Source organism: Podarcis cretensis (assembly GCF_951804945.1).
Source record: "Podarcis cretensis genome assembly, chromosome: 3".
NCBI lineage: Eukaryota > Metazoa > Chordata > Lepidosauria > Squamata > Lacertidae > Podarcis > Podarcis cretensis.
In genome coordinates, this window is record NC_137172.1 from 22,056,132 (window position 1) to 22,079,648 (window position 23,517).

At 42.0% G+C, this 23,517-nt stretch overlaps 1 protein-coding gene and 1 long non-coding RNA gene across 3 annotated transcripts in view; one reads left to right on the forward strand and one right to left on the reverse strand.

Moving 5' to 3' along the window:
- The window catches only part of LOC307212037, a 232,329-nt gene that overhangs the window by 24,742 nt on the left and 184,070 nt on the right, over positions 1-23,517 (forward strand). The gene's annotated exons all lie outside the window — the stretch shown is intronic.
- The window catches only part of CAMKMT (calmodulin-lysine N-methyltransferase), a 254,117-nt gene that overhangs the window by 8,602 nt on the left and 221,998 nt on the right, over positions 1-23,517 (reverse strand). For both annotated transcript variants that reach the window (XM_079968972.1, XM_079968973.1), the window contains exons 8-10: positions 22,326-22,400; positions 9,773-9,836; positions 2,789-2,920 (exon numbers count right to left, since the gene is read on the reverse strand). In XM_079968972.1, the coding sequence (XP_079825098.1) occupies positions 2,789-2,920; positions 9,773-9,836; positions 22,326-22,400 (271 nt within the window). The remainder of the gene's footprint in view (positions 1-2,788; positions 2,921-9,772; positions 9,837-22,325; positions 22,401-23,517) is intronic.

The window sequence follows — 23,517 nt, forward strand, 5'->3', positions numbered from 1 at the left end:
TGAGATGGGATTACTTGCAGTGGATTGACACACCTTGTATTTGTGAAACTTAATACGGACGATCTGCTTTTGCTTCTGATAGTATGGACCGGGAATATGTTGCAAAATCGGGAAACGGGTGTGTCAGATTCTTCCAGCAGTTTTAAATGAAGGGGAAACGCCTCTTGAGATTTTAACACAAGAGTCACACCCAGAAGCCCCTTTCACAACCAACTCCATAACTAACAGAAATCCTGGTTGATTACCCAAGAAAAGTAACTTTTGTAGTCCCAGCAAACCCACCATAATGAATTCTGGGATCTTGACAAACCTTCCCCAAATCTGATTCCCTTCAGATGTTTTGGACTACAACTTCTATCAGCCCCAGCAAGCATGGCCAATGGGATTTGTAGTCCAAAACACGGAATATCCCTCTTTGACACTGCAGTGGGATAGATAGGATAAACAGGCTCAGGCTAAAGCTGGACAGTGACAGTGACATGTAACTCTGGCACTTCAAGCTCTGGCTCTTAAAGGAGCTGCAAAAGCTGAGACAAGAATGGCTTGAGTGACTGCTTGTAAATTCTATTCGTGGGTAGATCACTGAACATAATGCAGGAGGAGCCATGCCATTGCGTCCACCATCCTATTTTCAACAAGGAGGCAAACCAGATGCTTACAGGGAACCCCCTAGCAGGTGGTGATCAATGACATCCTGCTTCCAAACCTGGGGATTCCTTTTGGCGGTTGTATATAATAATAATAATAATAATAATAATAATAATAATAATAATAATATTTTTTATTTATACACCCATTCTGGGTGGCTCCCAACAGAATACTAAAAACACGATAAAACATCAAACATTAAAAACTTCCCTAAACAGGGCTGCCTTCAGATGTCTTTTAAAAGTAGGATAGTTGCTTATTTCCTTGACATCTGATGGGAGGGTGTTTCACAGGGCAGGTGCCACTACCGAGAAGGCCCTCTGCCTGGTTCCCTGTAACCTCACTTCTTGCAATGAGGGAACTGCCAGAAGGCCCTCGGAGCTGGACCTCGGTGTCTGGGCTAAATGATGGGGGTGGTCTATCAATAGCCACTGATAGACCTAGCTTTGTAAAGCCCCCAAGATAAGCTTGCTGCATCATATTTTGCGTGAAGACCTATTTTCTCTTTTGCCTGCTCTGAACCTTCTGCCAGTCAGTTTGACTGAATGAACCTGGATTCTGACATATTTTCTACTACAATGCCCCTTAGTTTTCTTCTGAAGTATAATTTAGTTTAGCTTTTCCTCATAGGGAAGTTATCAGAAGCTGACCTTGCTGCAACTAACTGTCCTATTCTGGCTTCAGGATGCAGATGGATCGATCCTTGTTCCACAGTATCCAGGCAAAATGCTATGGACACCATATTAAGCCTTGGCTTGACCATGGCATTTCCAACATAAATGTTGTTGGCCATGCCTGACCTTGTGAGGAATTTTGAGCCTATGGACAGTGGCTGAAATAGCACTGCACTGTGAAAACACCGCAGCTGTCTGGCCTGCTCCTTCACTTATGTGGCTTTTAGTTGACTGTGTCAAATATTAGATAAATGAACTTAGGAGCCAACAGCAGCCATTAGGCAGAGAGAAAACCATGATGGCAGCCTTATTAATGCACCATTATGAAGACACAATACTGCTGAGCCACTTGACCATTTCAGCTCCACCTGTGCTTCCTGGCTTAAGACAGAGAGGAAGCCATGAAAGGAGCTGCTCGCATTAGCACTGTGGCGTCTTTCCATGTGGCAGCAACATGGTGGCTGCCTCTTACATATTCCTTTCTGCAAAGCTTAGTTTGAACTGGGGCTTCATATATGTCACACAGGCACAGAGAATTGGAACATCTGCTTCCTGTTCTACCCTGTGACCAGATGGTCCTAGCCATGGTTTTTGGCACAGGAGACCGATCACAGGCATTTGGAAGTTCCAGCCAACTGCTTGATGGAGTCTTCCATAGAGACAGAGAAGGAGAAAAGGAAAAAGAAAAGGGAAGGAAGGAGTTCTGATAAGAGTCCAATTCTGGGTGTCAGATGTACAGTGAACTAAGCCTCCCCCAAGTAATAACTCTGATTTTGATAAGTAGGGCTGTTAAGCATGGAAGAAGGGAATTCCTAAAAAGTTTTTTAGTGTTGCCTTCTCTCCGTCTACATCTATATGTAGTAAAAGAGAAGAGTGATAACAAGTCGCTTTATGTAAGCTTAGAAATCACACTCAGATAAGAGCCTTTGACCTAAATCTTGTAGTGCCTAGATCTGAAATATACCCCCACAACAGTGAAATTCAGTATGAGACTTAGCAGCTTGAAGCTGCCAACTGACCCAGCCATAAAACAGTAAGATAAGGATTTAAACCACAATATGATACAATTAGACATTCACCTCCTATTTATTTTCATATATTCCAGCATTAAATGGAGTTAACAGCTTCAAGCTTTCGGCTTAAAACGGATGTGCTTGCTTGCCATAGATGTGTATGAGATGAGCTAAATTAAACATATGAATGTTTTGAATTAGACCCTTATGAATGAACAGATTAGTTCTGTGGAAATGGTAAACAGGAGAAGCTTCTACAAAGCTCTTCTAGACTTGCAAAGATAAAGGATGGTTCTTCCACACAGAATAATCAGATACAAAAAAATAGCTATTTAGAAGCCGCACACCTAAGAGTACTTTAATCAAACATTTAGGTTACCTGCCAAAAGGACCATGATCTCTTCAAAATGCAATGCGGATTAAAGTGTTATCTAACACGAGCAGAAAACTAACCTTGGAGTGGAAGTTTGAAATGTGTTCATCATAATTTTCATGTCTTTGGATAGAGAAACCAGCTTTTTCAGCTAGATTGCAAAACTGGTTCAGAGTATTCCCTCTGATTGGAGCAAATATCATCGCTTTCCCCTAGAACATTAAGAAGAACATTTATACATTTTTATTTAAAATTGTAAATAAATCACCTTTGGCATAAACGTGATCAAAAATTCAAGGAGCTCATTAAAGCAGTCATTGTTCTGTTGGGAAGGTATTCACAGTTGGAAAGTAAATGGTTCAGAATATGCAGCTGCTTGACTAAAGAGACTCAAATAATATTTACACCTAAATGTGATAAAACTTATTTCACCTTGTCCATACATGTTAGAAAGTTTGCTACGTGTCTTAAATACAGCAAAAGCATCGTTACTACACAAATTGCAAAGAAAATTCATCTTCCATTTCATTCACAATTAGGATGGATATACACAATGGGTTGTATCCCAAAGTTATGAGAGTGGAAGATTTATCAGTGGCATCTACTGATACTCTAGTGATACTCTTTGTCGATTGCTCCACCATTGTCAGGGCAAAATGAAGGGCAGTGAACTAGTAGGTTGCAATGGTGAAAGAGGAATAGCAGGTCTGGGGCTCTTGTCAGTGTGTGGCAAGAGTGTGAGCCCTCAGCAGATGCCAGCCCTGCTGATCCTTGATTCTGGCCCTGATCTTAAGGTACTTAACCTGGGCAGACTGGCTCTTCTACTGGAAATGAGAATTGAGCATCACACAAAGCTCTGGCCTTTTTAACACCTGACCTGGGAGAGCAGGGTCTGAGGCTGCAGAGGTGTTGTTTGGGTGGGAATTGTTGCTCTTGCTGCTGCTTCTTTTTGGGGGTATCTTTTGCTGTGATTTATGTGGAAACTCTTCAGTTTGGTTTTGTGTTTTTGTATTTACTATTGATGGCTACATTTGTTACGCTGCAGTTATGTATTTTTTCATGATGTAAGCTGCCCTGAGCTTGGCTCGAATGGTGGAAAGGCGGCATACACATAAAATTACGTATGTGTTTATGTATGTTGTGGGACGTGGGTGGCGCTGTGGGTTAAACCACAGAGCCTAGGGCTTGCCAATCAGAAGGTTGGCGGTTCGAATCCCCACGACGGGGTGAGCTCCCGTTGCTTGGTCCCAGCTCCTGCCAACCTAGCAGTTCGAAAGCACCTCAAAGTGCAAGTAGATAAATAGATACCGCTCCGGTGGGAAGGTAAACAGCATTTCCGTGCACTGCTCTGGTTCGCCAGAAGCAACTTACATGCTGGCCACATGATCCAGAAGCTGTACACCAGCTCCCTCGGCCAATAAAGCGAGATGAGTGCCGCAACCCCAGAGTCGGTCACGACTGGACTTAATGGCCAGGGGTCCCTTTACCTTTACCTTTATGTATGTTATTGTACAAATGTCATTTTCCTGATTCCTCCTCACTGCTGTTCCATTGAAAAGCATCGCCCAAAGTTGGAGTACTCTTAGGAGAAGCCTGGGTTTTGGCAGCTATAGTGGAAAAAGTTAACTGGAGAAAATTGGGTTGTAGCAGTTTGCATGAATGGAAGCTTTGCTCGCACAAGGCATCTTCATCCATTTTCTCCAATTATCAGCTCGTGCTGCAGTCCTCTTGCCACATCTCAGGCCTTTCCAGAGGGTCCCCAACCTCCAGGGAAGGCTTTTCAGTGAACTGCATCGGGGCAGAGAAGGCAGGAAAGCTCCATTGTGCTTTCTGCTTGTGTAAAGCTTGGATACAACCCAATGGACTTAGCCACTTTGTGGTAGCTATTTGCCACTGTCTCAAGATGGACTTTCACACAGAAATAATCTTGTTCAATCTACGTTTGGATGTACTCATCAATGCACCCAGAAAATGAAAGGCCTGAACTTTGTGATGCTAGTAGAGTTCAATGTGTGCTTCATAAGGCTCTCCATTTCGCAGAGTGATTGGAAGAAGTGGACCACAGCGGGGAGAAACAGTTGTGCGACTCAGCCCCAAAGCTGCCATAGTTTATGGGCCAATTCATATAATAGCTGAAAGGTGAAACTGTTTTCATTAAGATCATCTAGAGCAAAGGCAATTGCAACTAATGCAAACAAGACCCAGAAACAAACAAGACACTTGGAACCTCTCAGGAAAGGTGGGTTAAAAATGTTTAAAATATATAAATAATGTAAATGGGCAACTATTGAATAGAACCTTATATGCATAAACTATGGAGGGGAAATGCAAACTTCTGGTCCACACTGTTTAGTTATTGACTTATTTCTTATATGTTTTGTGGATTATGCTTTTACAAGTGAGATTTGCAACAAACTGCTATAGTGTTCAGTACTCCTGTTCAGGCTTATCAGCAGTCATGCCTTCCTGGGATAATCCATTTCCTTCCTTCCCCCAACTCAATGTTAGGTTGCCACTGAGCATGCCCAGTCCTCACTGTTTTTCTTTCTTTCCTGCAACCCCTTAAGGCATGGGTAGGCAAACTAAGGCCCGGGGGCCACATCTGGCCCAATTGTCTTCTAAATCCTGCCTGCGGACGGTCCGGGAATCAGCGTGTTTTTACAGGAGTAGAAGGTGTCCTTTTGTTTAAAATGCATCTCTGGGTTATTTGTGGGGCATAGGAATTTGTTCATTTCCCCCCAAAATATAGTCCGGCCCCCCACAAGGTCTGAGGGACAGTGGACCGGCCCCCTGCTGAAAAAGTTTGCTGATCCCTGCCTTAAGGTTTGAAAATTTTTTTGTACTTCTACAAACCTTGCAGTTCCCTCAAGCCTGCCCGTACATCAGTCTAATGTGAAGATGTTGCTATTTCGGCTACATAAGGATTGGCGCTCATAGAATGAGTTAATAACGATTCATATATAACAGGGGCGGGGAACCTTTTTCAGACTGAGGCCACATTCCTTCGTGGACAACTTTCTGGGGGCAGCATGCCATTAATGGGCAGGACCAGAGGCAAAAATGGGAGGAACAATGGCTGTGACTCCAACCTTGCACAGTAGGCCACATTCTAGCTGCACAAAAGTCACAGGTTTCTGCAAGCTGCCAACACACCCTCCACCCTCCATCAAAGCAAGTAAAGGTCATTCCAGCTAGGTAAGTTACAGATAGGTAGCCGTGTTGGTCTGCCATAGTCAAAACAAAATAAAAGAAAAAAATTCCTTCCAGTAGCACCTTAAAGACCAACTAAGTTAGTTCTAGGTATGAGCTTTCGTGTGCATGCACACTTCTTCAGATACCAGCTAGGTAAAGCACTCATAACTTTTTACAAGGCAGCTACTGATGATAAACTGATTTACATTGGTAATGAATACATGCTGTCCTGTATTTGCAAGGCAGTGTATGTAAAAACTGAATGTGAGTTCTCATTCTCCACGGTTCGGTTTTCTTCCTCGAATCTCTACAACTGAAAATTCATTGGGGGGGAGGGGTGGTTGAAAGTTGTTTCATCTCTAGTACTAACACATGTGCATGACCACAAAGTCACTATGCAATGTAAAACCTGCTGTTTCGCACTCTGCAGCTGCTGATACGATTTTTAAAATAGTTGATAACCTATAGTAGGACAATTATGTTTCTCTAGCATTTAATTTAAATTGATGGAAGGCAGGTGATTAAACTGGCTTGGCTTCCAAGTTTAATTTGACCAGTCGTGTTGGTATCAGTGCATACCAGCCTCTCCCAACCCAAGTGCCCTCCAGATATTATTGGACTACAACTCCCATCATCCACAATATCAGACAGGCACCATATTGGCCACTCCTGATGTAAGTTGTTTGCAGGGTCATCTTAAGGGCACCTGTTCAGGAAGGCTGATGTATACATTAGTGCATACCCACACCATATATATATATATATATATACATATATATATATATATATATATATATATATATCTGTATATACGTTACCATAACCCTTTCCTAATTGCTGGGTTCTCAGCGCTATTGCTGCTGGTACTGAAAAAGCAACTGGCTCCATGCTACTGCCACTTTTCCAAGAGAGTTCAGTGGAACTTGGATAATCTGTTAGAGATATCTCAAAAGGAAAGTAAGTATCCCTAGCCTCTGGGCTTTCACTGTACGAATGGACGCTGTGACCCAAATACCATCAGCAGGCTCTCCCTGACGGGGCTACAGACACTAGACCGGTCCACTTAGGGGAAAAGGCAGCATTAAAATGAAGCAACGCAAAGGAGAGGGAGAGAAAGGAACTCATTTCCGGAAAGTACAAGCATTAATTATCTAGGAGGGAAATGGTGAGAAACTGATTTGTACATAAACAACGATGCTGGAAAACTCAAAATATTTGAAGAGACCCAGAGGCAATTGTGTAGCATGAATTAAGCATGAGCCTACAATGCAATGTAACTAATGCATTTTGGCTACATTCTCAAATACATGGAGGAACAAGTTGTGAAGTACAGAGGTCAATAGAATGTGAAAGTGGAAAAAAAACCCCTCTCACTCTGCCATCCAATCCCTCTTTGCACAGATAGCTTAATGAACTGTTTGGCAAAGGGTCATCCCAATCTCACATGCCAGACAGGAACCTAACATTGGGATCCCATGTATTCTGAGGGCACAGAAGAAAGGATCAAGATTCAGTGTTCAAACAGACGAGGCGGACATACTGTTCAAGTTTACCAATGGGTCTGGGCAGGGATTTTTTCCCAGCCAGAGCTCAGTTCCGGCACTTCTCAGATGGGCGCCATTGCCATTCTAAGAGAACAGGGGAGGTGTTCATGGTGAGATCCGGCACTTCTTTTTCTAGAAAAATAGCACTGGGTCTGGGTATCAAACTGTTCAATACAGGGTGTGTTGAAACTAAGGTCATACGATCTACAATACAAGAATATACTTCTGCCAAAGAACCCTGGAAAGTGTAGTATGATGATCCCTGAGAAAAGAGATTAAGGCTGGATCCTACCGCTATGCCTGGTGTGCTCTGGTCCATGGGGTCACGAAGAGTTGGACATGACTAAACGACTGAACAACAACAACAACCCAAGCCCCACTGAATTAAATGGGTCTTACCCCTGAGAAGATTTGCACAGGATTGAGCTATAATGAAGCAGGCATTATACTCAAGGTACACGACACACGCAGAATTTCTGCATTCAAATGGGAAAGCAAGAGAAATGTTTGTGGGGAGCAATGGAGCCCCTGTCTTTGCAACGGCTTGCTTTATCAGGGTGAATGTGCTTCCCTTTGTTCCTGCTCTCCCTGGGAAAGCAATGCAAAAGGGTTTGGGCTTTTGGGCTCCTTCAGGTGAGTTGGAGCCATGCTCACCCTGGCTCATGAAGGTCAAGTACGAGAAGGTGAGAGTGCGTCTGGCTCCACTTTTCAATGCCCCACTCCCCCCCCCCTTGGAAAAGCTGCTGGTGGTGGGGTTACTTGCACTGGCGTGCTTTCAAACTGCTAGGTTGGCATAAGCTGGGACAGAGCAACGGGAGCTCACCCCGTCGTGGGGATTCGAACTGCTGACCTTCTGATCAGCAAGACCTAGGCCCTGTGGTTTAACCCACAGCGCCACCCTAGTCCCTTTTTTAAAAAAAATATATTTATTTATTTTTCCAAAAACAAAGGGAACATCAAAACAACACAAAACAACAAAAACAATACACCACATAAAAAAGTAAAAGGAAAAGAAAAAGTTAAAAACAAAAACTCCAGTTTTCAGATTCATGTTTACAAAACTTTCTTTCTTGACCTCCTCACGCCTCCCTTTTTTGTATTCCTCTTTGTCCAATCAGATACAGCAAATCCTTACCCTTCTTCAAAACTCATTTCTGGTTATTGTAATCACTTCTATTATGTCTCCAATCTTTCCTCCTTATAATTAAACACTTTTAACATATTATTTACTTTGACATAATATAACCTTATTTTTCCACCCAGTTGCTTTTGACTGGACTTAACCGTCCTGGGTGGGGTTAACTTAACATGTGGCTGTTCAGCTACCCTACCTCCAAGAAACAATTCTTGACCATGTTAAGCTGTTTATTTATTCTGGCAAGTATTTAGTGATTGAGTTTAAGGAGGACACTCTGTTAAGAGTGGATTGCTTTTAAGGTATTTCGTATTTAAATGTTTTCTTTGCTCAGGTGTTTCATATGCTGCCTTTAAATATTGTTAGCAGCCCTAACCTTTGAGGATAAAAATTTAAAAAATCAAATTATTTATCTAGAATGACATAAAGAGATAAATTATTTTTTTGGTCTGAAACAAATGTATTAGTTTTATGTATATGCACGCGTCTGGAATTTTAAGTTTATATAATGAGCAGCAGCTAAACCATCATATAACATATGTTTTCCATCCAGTCCCAATATATATACTTGTTGTCACGCACTGTTGTATTTACTATGTCCTACTATTTATAATATGTAAATGTATAGCTTACTTACAGAGAGAGAGAGAGAAAGAAAGGAAAAGAAAGAAAGAAAGAAAGAAAGAAAGAAAGAAAGAAAGAAGCAGAGTTTTAGGCTATGGATCAGTCTAAGGATTTTATTCACTTAATATAAGCAGCAATGAAAGACATAAAAATGGTACTTTGCAATAAATAAATACACAATGACAAAGGTTACCATTGAAGGGATTACAAATGACAGAAGCCAACATAAAAACTTTCAATATCGGAATTTTACTTTAATATGAAGACATTGTTATCAAAGGAAAATACTCAAGAAACGCTTTGATAAAAATAATCTCACACTATCTTTGAAGCGGTTTCATTTATTTTACTACCCACTGTGTTCCTTATCAGAAGGCCAAGTATAAGAAGTTTCCTAGTTTATGATTAGGAAGGAATCTGATAGATTAGAAGACTCAATTGAAGTTGGACATAATAAGTATTAAAGTATTACATGACATTAATCCTGCCATTCCATTACTCTCTCAATCATTGTGCACAGACTAATTATTCTGAAGCCTGTGTTCAGGAGAAAATAGAAACATACTTACACTGGGTTGGAGTAATCTCTTTATTGCATCCACAAGGCTAGCTCTGTACTGGTCCAGAAACAGGCTGACATTGAGAAGAGAACAGAATCCAGATTAAAAAGGGGTTTCAGTTCTAATGATACTAATGCAGATAAGTACAAGGCTAATTACATATGTTTACACATTGCTGTGAAGGAGAAATTGAGGTCTAAATTCCTTCCAGTTCATGCACTTTTTAAACAAGAAAACAAACAAACTCTGAAGCTTGTAACCATTTTTTTTTTGTCCAAAGCTCAAGGCAGAAAGGTCAGCTGGAAATGTTTTGCTATGCAACAAGAATAAATGGTCAGTGATTAGTGTTTTTTTATTTTAAGCAGATGGCATATTAGAAATCAGAATCAATACAACAATGTAAGGCAAGGGTAGCATTTCACATGTTCTTTCGGGAGGGCAAATGAACAGCAGAACAAAGCCCTCCTGGTCCCCCGCTTTTAAAAATAGAGTTTTAGTGGACTGTTTTAAAAAAAATTCTGTGCCAGCTTAAAGTCCCATGAGTCATACAATCATAGAATTGTAGAGCTGGAAAGGGACCCTGAGGGTCATCTAGCCCAACCCCTTGCAATGCAGGAATCCTGTCCACAGCCGTCCCTGGGTGGGCTCAAACCACCAACCTTCTGGTTAACAGCCAGACGCACTGACCCATTGTGCCACAGGAGTACTATTTTAATCTCATTTTTGAAATAGAATTTCACTATGTTCTACCTGAGGAAAAAAATAATATCAAACAGGAGCACATCAACCTTCTTTCCGATATTATCAACTTGCTTCAGACTTGTTGTGGTGGGTCTTTTGGATAAAGGTAAAGGTAAAGGGACCCCTGACCATTAGGTCCAGTCGTGACCGACTCTGGGGTTGCGGCGCTCATCTTGCTTTATTGGCCGAGGGAGCCGGCGTACAGCTTCATGTGGCCAGCATGACTAAGCCGCTTCTGGCGAACCAGAGCAGCACACGGAAATGCCGTTTACCTTCCCGCCGGAGTGGTACCTATTTATCTATTTGCACTTTGATGTGCTTTCGAACTGCTAGGTTGGCAGGAGCAGGGACAGAACAACGGGAGCTCACCCCGTCGCAGGGATTTGAACCGCTGACCTTCTGATCAGCAAGTCCTAGGCTCTGTGGTTTAACCCACAGCGCCACCCGTGTCCCTGCCTTTTGGATAAGGCAGAGCATTAAGCAGGACTATTAGTTCCTTAGCCGAAATGAATTGTTGCCAACCAGGATGCCAATTATTAACACTGGGCTTTGAGATACAGGTATCAGACATACCGGGAGAGGGCTGAACCCGCTAGCAACGTGGTCAATGAACAGGGGCCTGAGATGAATTCTGAGTGTCAGAAGCAAGAATTTAGTGTGTGCCTGACACAGCAACCCACATGGGTACTTCACTGATCCATGCTGGTCCAAATGGCAGACAGAAGAATGGTAAAACAGTATAATCTCAAACAGCAACTGCTTCACGGCACATTACTTGCCACTTGGTTAATTGTAGCTGTAGGGAAGGTACCATTTCCTCAACCCCTTGGTTACCTAACGCATGAAAATTCTGTCTTCTCCTACTCACCTGTTCTGAAATGCCCCCAGTTTAAAAAACCGGAATAGAGGCAGTATGCCTCTGAACTACCATAAGAATATAAGAAAAGCCCTGCTTCTTCAGGCCAAAGGCTCGCTCATTTTGTCCAGCATTCTGTCTGCCCCCAGGCAGAGATCCAGAGGAAGCCTGCAAACAGGACCTGGGTGCAACGCCACACTGCCTTCCTTTGATTGACAGCAACTGGTGTTCAGAGACATATTGCCTTTGATAGTGGAGGTAGAACACAGCCATCATGGCTAATAGAATCATAGAATCATAGAATCATAGAGTTGGAAGAGACCACAAGGGCCATCGAGTCCAACCCCCTGCCAAGCAGGAAACACCATCAGAGCACTCCTGACATATGGTTGTCAAGCCTCTGCTTAAAGACCTCCAAAGAAGGAGACTCCACCACACTCCTTGGCAGCAAATTCCACTGTCGAACAGCTCTTACTGTCAGGAGGTTCTTCCTAATGTTTAGGTGGAATCTTTTTTCTTGTAGTTTGGAACCATTGCTCCGTGTCCGCTTCTCTGGAGCAGCAGAAAACAACCTTTCTCCCTCCTCTATGTGACATCCTTTTATATATTTGAACATGGCTATCATATCACCCCTTAACCTCCTCTTCTCCAGGCTAAACATGCCCAGCTCCCTTAGCCGTTCTTCATAAGGCATCGTTTCCAGGCCTTTGACCATTTTGGTTGCCCTCCTCTGGACACGTTCCAGTTTGTCAGTGTCCTTCTTGAACTGTGGTGCCCAGAACTGGACACAGTACTCCAGGTGAGGTCTGACCAGAGCAGAATACAGTGGCACTATTACTTCCCTTGATCTAGATGCAATACTCCTATTGATGCAGCCCAGAATTGCATTGGCTTTTTTAGCTGCCGCGTCACACTGTTGGCTCATGTCAAGTTTGTGGTCAACCAAGACTCCTAGATCCTTTTCACATGTACTGCTCTCAAGCCAGGTGTCACCCATCTTGTATTTGTGCCTCTCATTTTTTTTTGCCCAAGTGCAAGACTTACATTTCTCCCTATTAAAATTCATCTTGCTTGTTTTGGCCAAGTTCTCTAATCTGTCAAGGTCGTTTTGAAGTGTGATCCTGTCCTCCGGGGTGTTAGCCACCCCTCCCAGTTTGGTGTCATCTGCAAATTTGATCAGGATGCCCTTGAGTCCATCATCCAAGTCGTTGATAAAGATGTTGAATAAGACTGGGCCCAAGACAGAACCCTGTGGCACCCCACTAGTCACTCTTCTCCAGGATGAAGAGGAACCATTGATGAGCACCCTTTGGGTTCGGTCAGTCAGCCAGTTACAAATCCACTGAGTGGTAGCATAGTCAAGTCCGCATTTTACCAGCTTCTTTACAAGAATATCATGGGGCACCTTGTCAAATGTCTTGCTGAAATCAAGGTAGGCTACATCCACTGCGTTCCCTTCATCTACCAGGCTTGTAATTCTGTCAAAAAACGAGATCAGGTTAGTCTGACACGACTTATTTTTCAGAAATCCATGCTGACTATTGGTGATCACAGTATTCCTTTCTAGGTGCTCACAAACTGTTTGCTTAATGATCTGCTCCAGAATCTTCCCTGGTATTGATGTCAGACTGACTGGGCGGTAATTATTTGGGTCCTCTCTTTTCCCCTTTTTGAAAATAGGGACAACATTTGCCCTCCTCCAGTCTGCCGGGACTTCGCCTGTTCTCCAGGAATTCTCAAAGATGACTGCCAGTGGTTCTGAGATCACATCTGCCAGTTCTTTTAATACTCTTGGATGCAGTTCATCTGGCCCTGGAGACTTGAAAACATCTAAACTAGCCAAGTATTCTTGTACTATCTCCTTAGTTATTCTGGGCTGTGTTTCCTCTGCTGAATCATTTGCTCCAAATGCTTCAGGTCGGGCATTGTTTTCTTTATCGGGGAAGACTGAGGCAAAGAAGGCATTGAGGAGTTCAGCCCTTTCTGTGTCCCCTGTTTGCATTTCACCATCTTCTCCTCTGAGTGACCCCACTGTTTCTTTGTTCTTCCTTTTGCTACGAACATACCCATAAAAGCCTTTTTTGTTGCTTTTAACCTCTCTAGCAAGCCTGAGTTCATTCTGTGCTTTAGCTTTTCTGACTTTGTGTCTACACGTGCTGGCTATTTGTTTGAATTCCTCTTTGGTGGTTTCCCCCCTTTTCCATTTTTTGTGCACATCCTTTTTTAATCTTAACTCAGTTAAAAGTTCTTTAGATAGCCACCCTGGCTTCTTTAGGCACCTTCCATGTTTCCGTCTCATTGGTATTGCCTGAAGTTGTGCTTTTACTATCTCCCTCTTAACAAACTCCCAGCCATCATGAACTCCCTTTCCTTTTAGTATTACTGTCCATGGGATCTCACCCAGCACTTCCCTAAGTTTTATGAAGTCGGCTTTCTTAAAGTCAAGAAATTGAGTCCTAGTATGCTTGACTGCTCCTTTCCGCTGTATAGTAAACTTCAGAAGAGCATGATCACTCGCGCCTAATGATCCTTCCACTTCTACCCCACTAACCAGGTCATCAACATTGGTTAGGACCAGATCTAAAATGGCTGTTCCTCTTGTTGCTTCTCCCACTTTCTGGACAACGAAGTTGTCCGCAAGGCCAGTGAGGAATCTGTTTGACCTTATGCTCTTGGCTGAGTTTGACATCCAGCAAATATCCGGGTAATTGAAGTCCCCCATTACTACTATCTCCCTTCCTTTTGCATGCTTGGCCATCTGTTCCAGGAAGGCATCATCTATGTCCTCCGTTTGGCTTGGGGATCTATAGTAAACTCCCACAATGAGGTCCCTGTTATTCATCTCTCCCTTAATTTTGACCCAAATGCTCTCACTTTGGCTTTGAGGTTCTAAATCTTGGATCTCTTCACAGGTATACACATCCCTGACATATAACGCCACTCCTCCTCCTTTCTTGTCTGGTCTGTTTCTCTGAAATAGATTGTAACCCTCCATTATTACATTCCAGTCGTGGGACTTATCCCACCAGGTTTCAGTGATGCCTATTATGTCATATTTAGTTTGCTGTACCAAGAGCTCAAGCTCATCTTGTTTATTACCCATGCTTTGCGCATTAGTGTACAGACATTGAAGTCCATTAATCATTCCCCCGTGTCTCTTATTTAAGGATTTTTTCCTCCCACACTAGGTCTGCGTGCTGTTTGCTGCATTTGGTCTATGACATTTGGATGATCATGTTCATCAATTGATAGACTCCTACCTTCAGGAGCACTGTCTTCCTCCCCCACATTAGTCAGTTTAAAGCCCTCCTGATGAGGTTTCTGAGATTTTTGGCAAAAACATTCCTCCCAACCGTTGTGAGGTGCAGCCGATCGCTTGCCAGAAGTCCATCTTCAAGAAACTGCAGTCCGTGATCTAAGAATCCAAACCGTTCCTGTTTACACCATTTGCGAAGCCAGCTGTTCACTTCCACTATTTTTCTCTCTCTCCCTGGGCCACGTCGTTCAACTGGGAGGACAGATGAGATGACAATTTGTGCATTTAATTGCTTCAATTTCCTGCCCAGAGCCTCATAGTCTCTTTTGATCTTCTGGAGGCTATTGCTTGCAGTGTCATTGGTTCCCACATGAACCAAGAGGAAGGGGTATTTGTCAGTGGGTTTTATGATTCCTTGTAGTCGTTCAGTTACATCTTGGATCTTAGCCCCGGGGAGACAGCACACTTCCCGAGACATCTTGTCAGGCCCACAGATCACTGCTTCTGTTCCCCTCAGTAGGGAATCCCCTATCACCACTACACGCCTCCTCTTAGGTTTGGTCGGGGTTCTTCCGTGATCTGTCCGTTCCAAGGTCACCTGCACATTCCCTGAGGACTGACTTTGCTGCTTGTCTTCATATACCTGATTGACTGTAACGAGGGAGAGATCCTCAAATGGAGTCTGCTCTTCGTCTTCCATTCTAGGGGAGAGGACCTCAAAGCGATTGTGTATTTCTAAACAATCAGAGCGAACCCTGGGCCTCCTACTTCTTTGAGTCACGTTTCTCCATATATCTGGCTCCTGTGTTGGTGAACTAGCCTCCTTCTCAGGGGAGTCCCCTGTCTCCTCCTTGGTGGAGACGGTGTGCTCTGTTGCTTCCAAGAGCTCCAGCTCTCTAATTCTTTGGAGCGTAGCCACACGTTCCTCCAGTTGCTGGACTTTGTCTTTTAAGAGGGCAATCAACATGCAATTAACATGCAATTGCTGCAGGTAAAGCTGCCTGCAACCTTTGGCAAGATGGCAAACATTGTGCAGGAACCGCAGGCAACTGCAGCTGTTCCCTCACTCTCCATCTTGAGAACGTGTCGTTGGGGCTGGCTACAGTGGTCCTCCATCATAAGAAGCGTGCAGACAGGACAAGTAACTCCCCCCAAAAAAACCCTAGGTCTCCCCCAACAAACGTTTGAGACTAGCTCCCCTAAATCTAAAGATAGATCAAATTGTGCGCGCCTGGCGGCGCACGCCGCTGCCCTACAAGCTCTGATAAGCTCCTCCCACAGCTAATCACCTACCTCAACAGAAACCCTGCCCCTTCTGACCTTTGCACAGGGAGAACAGCTAATCAGCCACAAGAAACACACACAGGAGAAAACCCTTTTTGCTCCTTCTTCAGCCGCTGCCCTACCATGCACCTAATACCATGCACCTATGTAGACTTTTGGGACTCCCAGAGGGATCTGGTGGGCCACAGCTTGAAACAAGATGCTAGGCTAAGTAGTCCTTTGGTCTGATCCCTATCCTATGAAATCACTGACCTTGTGATATGACTAATAATTTGTCACATCTATGGAACAAGACAAACCAAGATGTCCATGCTGGTTCCTTGTTTGCAGACATCCATTTTACTCTGGCTTATAAATGAATGAATGATAAAGTCTTTTCTGTTTGTAGAACCTTTATGTTCGTTACCACTGTAATGTGACGAATGCTCTGTCACTCCATGCGCACTCATGCTACAGGAGAGCCACTAGAGGTACGTCCACCAGTTTTGCTTTCACAAGACATATGTTAGCTTCAAAAAAGAGAACATATCATAACTTTAAATGCCCTGGGCTCAGCATATTTCTTCCCAGCAAAAATATTCATTCTCAGAAGGCATCAGGACTAAATGCTGTTATTCTTGATGGTGAAAGAGCTTCACCAGCTGAATAAGAAAGGTGGGGAATGTCAAAAAGCTACGCCAGTGGCTGTACAGAATCTGTGAAAGTTGACATACCTCCCTCTCCCCGGCCCCCAAGCACAAAAGATGCAAGGGATGCGTTGAGGTTGCTGCATGCAGGTATATGAAATGGCATCTGGAGGATGTGTGTCAGTTGACCCTTTAAACTGCAGAGGACGACATTCCAGAAAAGGCAGCGAGAACACATGCCATTCTCTGTTGAATCCCACATATTTTGTACTATTGTCTGCAAAATACTGCAAGCATCTCTGGAGCATGGATACATGTTTATATTTTATAAGCTATCATGTCAAATCTTTTTATTTTGCATGTAATGTGACAGCCAAGTATCACGGTTTATGGCTGGTGGTTCAGACATGATTTCCAGTTGTTCACTCTTCATTGTCATTTACAGTTTTGCACAGCTTCAGTAAACAGCAAAGCTGTCATGCACTGAAACACATTTATTGTGGGTTGGGGGAGAGCGCTTACTTCCAGACCATCAGTTTTTCATAAAAACTGAAAACGAGCGGGGGGAAACTAGATCTAAATAAACAATGTTATTACTCCCAAATGCAACAAGCTGCCGCCTACATTCTTAGCGCAGTCTTATCAATATATAGACAATATGCAGTTGGTGCCAATTTCAGGGAGAACTTTGAAAGGAATTCAGAAATGGAATTTATGTGTGCAAATTCTGTAGCTGCCCCTGTCTGGAAATGGATGGACTGGTGCCTGAAATAAATATACCTGCCATCCACACAAAGCGACAAAGATACTTTCTTCAATAAAAGGACGTTGATTCCCCCCACTACAAATTTATCCTTGCCACCCAGGTGATTTTTTTTTCTTTTTAAAGCAAGATGTCATTGTCTTTAATTTTCTAATAACTTTGAAGCGCAGCTTTCAAAGCTGTTGTCGTTCAGCACTATTATATTCCATCCTAAGAAACCTAAACTCCCCAGTCGCATGTGGTACAACAATGGAGGCAGATGCAACCCCATTCTTAGATGTCAGCATCTTGGGTGCTATATGGAAGCAGTGTTTTTAATGCAGTGCCACAGATAACTGTATATAAGCATGAAAAATTTTAATAATAAGCAAAAAAAACACAAAAAAAACCCAATAATGATGGTGAGTGCCAGCTCCTATGGGGCAGGTGCATGGGATTTAAAAAATGCTAGTTCCTGACAGTGGCAGAACTGCATGGTATAGTTCTGATGCAAAAAGGGCCACTAGACTCTTGAGAGTCCCGTGGACTGCAAGAAGATCAAACCTCTCCATTCTGAAGGAAATCAGCCCTGAGTGCTCACTGGAAGGACAGATCGTGAAGCTGAGGCTCCAATACTTTGGCCACCTCATGAGAAGAGAAGTCTCCCTGGAAAAGACCCTGATGCTGGGAAAGATGGAGGGCAGAAGGAGAAGGGGACGACAGAGGACAAGATGGTTGGACAGTGTTCTCGAAGCTACAAACATGAGTCTGACCAAACTGTGGGAGGCAGTGGAAGACAGGAGTGCCTGGTGTGCTCTGGTCCATGGGGTCATGAAGAGTCGGACACAACTAAACGACTAAACAACAACAACAACATGACAACTCTGCTTGCCTACACACAGCATCTGGTGAGCCTCTGTGGCCAACAGTAACCAGAGATGCTAGTGTAATTCAAGCAGTAGTGGCTGGTGAGGAATGGCTCCATCACCACGTACTGCACCACACCAAGTTCCCCCAAGCCCCACCTCTCTTGGCAAGTGATAGAAACCCACTGTGCTGGGAAGCTGGGAGAGCCCCACCTGCACTGCCTGAGACTGAAGTCAGGACTGGGTGACCTTTGGCCCTCCAGGTGTTGCTGAACTACAGCTCCCATTATCCTTGGTCATCATCATCATCATCATCATCATCATCATCATCATAAACTTTATCGCACTAGCCAAAGGCCATGGCATCATTCATGAAGGGAACAAAAAGAAAAGCAACAATAACCATAAAAACACCAGGCACTGCAGATATAAGAAACCACAATCACGTCTCCTAAAAATTATTTGTTGCATACGATAGAATAGCAATGGCTTCTCAGGTAGGATGTGCCAGCTTAAATGTCCGAATCACCTTTGCAATTGACAGAGAAGCGGACATGGAGCAATGGTTCCAAACTACAAGAAAGAAGATTCCACCTAAACATTAGGAAGAACTTCCTGACAGTAAGAGCTGTTCGACAGTGGAATTTGCTGTCAAGGAGTGTGGTGGAGTCTCCTTCTTTGGAGGTCTTTAAGCAGAGGCTTGACAACCATATGTCAGGAGTGCTCTGATGGTGTTTCCTGCTTGGCAGGGGGTTGGACTCGATGGCCCTTGTGGTCTCTTCCAACTCTATGATTCTATGATTCTATTTTATCTAGTTCTTTTCTCCTGATCTTCTTAGCTGACAACGCATATAGTGCTACTTTATAAGTTACAAAGACATCAGTATCACTCAGCGGCCATTTCACCATTTCCACCCTGTTCCACCCTGTGTTCCATTTGTGAGCAGAGGTTTTATAAATCAGTCTCTTGGTTCTATATATGGTGGGCATCATTATCCTTGGTCATTGGCCACGCTTGCTGGGAAATGGACTCCAGCAACACGGGACCCTGGCATAAGGGTAACATGTTAGGTTTGCCATTTGATGCTTGTGGCTACCATATGATAAATGAATTGTGTTAACATGGCTCATTTACTTCTCATTACCATCCTTTATCTAACTTTTGGAGGAACCGGATGCCTCCTTGTTGTTTGCTCTCTCTGTAACTGGACATGTGAACTTGCCCTGAAAGTTAGTATTCCTTTCACTCTGTGTTTTCACTGACACATCCAGTGTAAAAGAAGCGCACAATACGTGCACACTAGTGATCTAGCTTATCCAAGATGACTGGTGGGTATCTTCTGATTTTTCTGTTTTCTGTTATTTTGATTCTGTTATAGTATGCTGTTCAGGGCCTTGGGGCCAAAAAATCGGTATAGAAATAAACCATAACCCAACATTGACTTTAATGCTGACTTTAATATTTCCCTTAAATTTCTGTACAAGCACTGCTTCACAATTATTTTTAATTGTGTCCACACACACACACACACACACACACACAATTCCAGCAGCTAACCACTATTGAGCTTGCCTCTGATTTCTTTTATAACCTAAAGGATATGTAATAATACACTATTCATATATTCTCAATCCTTGAATACAATGTGTTCAAATGACTGAATGAAAATATATGGATGATTTAAGAGTTTAAACATAGCACTACTCTTCATAATCATGTATATTTTTAGCTGAAACTCAGTATGAGTTTGAAACATGTTTATGAATGGAGCTTGTTTTCTTGTAAATGGAACCAAGTAGTGCCAATGTTTAGTTATTCAGAGAATCATACACTGCCACCTGTACTAGAAATAGTGCTTCGTGAATTTGTCATTCTACTTAACATTTGAACACAGGTTTCTGCTTTGTTCTAATTACAGATCTTAATGACTGACAATGATCTGGGTAATATTATTACACCCATGTTGCTAACTCATTGTATTTATTTTGTTTTTATCCCACTTACTGAACATCTTATAATATTATGAATATTTAGGGTGAAAATATCATTCAAGTAATTCTTTATTTGGAAAGAAAGTGAGCATGGAAATGATGCAGGCTAAATATTAACACGACTCAGCAGCCCAGATAGTTCATCACACTGTAAATGAAGATAAAGAAAAATGGAAAGGAAAAAGTGTTATTTTATGCTTATTACAGAAACATGGAGGTACACTTGTATTTTACCTCGGGCCAACAAAATAACCAGTGTTTTTTAAGAAATCTGTGTTCCACATCTCACATTCATTTGGCTGTTAGTGAAAATGTTTTATAAATTTGCTTTCTACTTATATATGGTTCAGTGTAAATTTATATATGGTTCAGTGTAAACAGAGCCAATGCGATACGTGTTTTCCATATCTGGCGAGTGAATGTGTATTTAATCTATTAAGCGCAATCCTTTGTTTTCTAATGAGACAACAATAAATCTACCCGTATGGCCAGCAATTTACCCACAGGATGAGAGGAATAAACTGGGGGAGAGTAGTAAGAGTTAAATCTTGCTCGCTCTGCTATTCTCCATAGTACAAATAGGATAACACGGTGTGAGAATTAGGAATATAAGAGATGGCATGGCCAGGTTGTTTTGATATTTGTGTGAAGAACAAATTTAACTCTAAATCTCTTGGCAAGACCTTGCTTCACCCACATAATCTGGAGAACATCCATATGCGAGCCTTGTCTAAGCCTCCGAGAAGACTGCTGCCCTCCTGCTCATGTCCGCCAGCACTCTGATCTGACTTTCATACTTAATCTGATCTAATCCTGTCCAGCATTAACTTCATCTGTGCAATGAAACCTAGAGTATCCATTCTAATATTTGGTGAGGAAGGCATTTACTAAATTACTTGCTGAAATCATATGGTGTTGTTTAGCTCCTTATTTTAATCAGATGATGCATCTCTGAGGCACATTACCAGTGATTAGTTAGAAACCCATGTCTGTCCTTTTTGGGAACAAAGAACTTTTCTGAAATGCAACGCGACGAGAAAAGAAACCTTATTTCATTCACTGGGAAGTCATAAAAGAAGAAAAGAAAGGACAAAGAAATACTTAGGAAGCATTAGAAAGAAACATAAATATTTCATTCAGAGAAGTATTGCCAAATATTTAAAAGCATGTGTCTAGCTTATGAGTTAGTTCCACATATTAGAACACAATGGGAAGGTAACCTTTAGTTTAATCATTTCGATTCAGACGTCACTTAGACTGAACTATCTTGTGGAATAATAATTATTTTTTTTATAAAGGTCTGCATAATGATTATGTACATATGTTTTATTTTGCATACTTTGTGCACCCTACTGAAGTCAATAGATGAACTCTCACTGATTGCTACAGATCTAAATCATGCCCTCCTATGATAACATACAGCTAAGAAAAGCTGTATACATGAAGTTATATTTATGTAAAATATATATCTTTAAAATACACTTTATAACCTTATGGGAACCATTGTGCAGTTTATATAACTGGGTGCGTCAGCAGAATTTTTAAAATGTAATTTATATTCAGCTAAATCTACCTAGATGCTTGAATATATACAGTAAAACATTATTCTGTAACTTGTCAGTCAATCAAAGATGTGTGTATTTTTCTCAGATTTCTTTTTATTGCAATTAATGTACTATTAATTCAAACATCTCAATGTCACTTAGATGATGCATGTTATTACTTTTGTTTGGCAGATTTGAGAAACGAAGGGAAATATCCCCCAAAGATTTACTGGGGAGCACAGACTATATATCCTCTTATATCAATAGTCAGATCTTTCCTAAGAAGTAAGCTAATTGAGCTGTTTGTGTTGATAAACTCCCTTTTCTCCAGACTGTTCCTCACTGAGCCATAATTATTTGCAATTTGCCTAAGTCGTCCATTTACTGATACGTCAAGCATGAAACAGAGGCAATTCCAGAAAATGGAAATGCTTCTCAAAATCAATCTTTGGGAAATAATGTGGTAGAAGTTACTGTGTGATAGAAGACTACCTTATAACTGTCACATGGAGATGAATATTAATTTGTTGAGGTTAAGGTGGCTTTGTGCTTCATTTGTTGACTTTGCTTAGCCATCAGCAAGCAGCACAGCACAATTACTCCAGCAAAGCTTCCCCCCACCTAACATGAGTTTTATGATTTTTTATGTACTTACCAGTCAGCACACATAACAATGTCAAAATGTCCTTCCAGTTGAGAGACATCTGTCTCATTATCCCATCGTAAAATGCTAGAGAGAGAAAGAAGATTTTTAAAATTAGACTTACATGTTTTCATCTTTTTGCATTTCCTCCCCTTTAAAAAGAAAAGCATTTACACTTTTTGGCAAAGGACGTGAATAGTCGTTCTGTTAAAAGTACATGCAGATAAATTATAAAAAGTGCAGCTAAAAAGACTACACTAGGCATCTCCTTTATGGTTTACATCTTGAAGCAAGAGAGTTACATCTTTATATAGCCAAAGGCAGCTTCAAAGGTTCTGCATTATAAACTGAGAACTAAAACGTAAAATAGGCTTATAGGTTTCGGCCCTTTACTCCTGTAGATTAATTGAAAAGGAATATAGGGGAATCAAGGGTGGCTTATTGAATGGAAACACACTTTTGCAAACTGAAAAGGCATTGCGTGCTCTGCTCTCTGTTGCATCCGACAGGCAAGTCATTTCAGTTTCTCACACATGAAGCAACTATATCCTTGTGCTTGTGGGGAGGAGGGAAAGGGTGAAAGAATGCTCAGGCTTCACTTCTGTGCCAACTATTTTGCTACTGACAATCTTTACAATACGCAATTACAGACAACTTTTGCTCTATGATATTATTTAATTCCAAGATCTGTGCTATTAGCTGCTCTATTGTGTTATTTAATTCTAAGATCTGTAATACTGTATTAGCAAATAAAACATTTTTAGTATTTGGTTTCCAAATAAAGAAGCTTTATAACCAGAAGTTGTTGTTGTTGTTGCTGCTGCTGCTGCTGCTGTTGTTGTTGTTGTTGTTGTTGTTGTTGTTGTTGTTGTTGTTTGTGTGTGTGTGTGTGTGTGTGTGTAATATTGAAGAAAGTGCTGTCTTTCTAACAGTGCGATCCAAAATGCCTATTCAGAAGTAAGCCCAAATACGTTCAAGTGGGAGTTTCTCTGCATTAATTATGCTTGTGATTGCAGCATAATTTTCTTCTTCTTATACAACTGTTTGCCTCGTTATCAAAGTAGATAACTTATTTTCTACTTGCAGACATAGAGATGCATAAACAGAAGGCAGGGATGGGTTTGTCAGTTTGTCACTGTTCTGTGAACGTTCGTTTTCCATTGGCAACAAGCTGCTCCTGGTTAAAGGAATCTCCCAAAGTCAC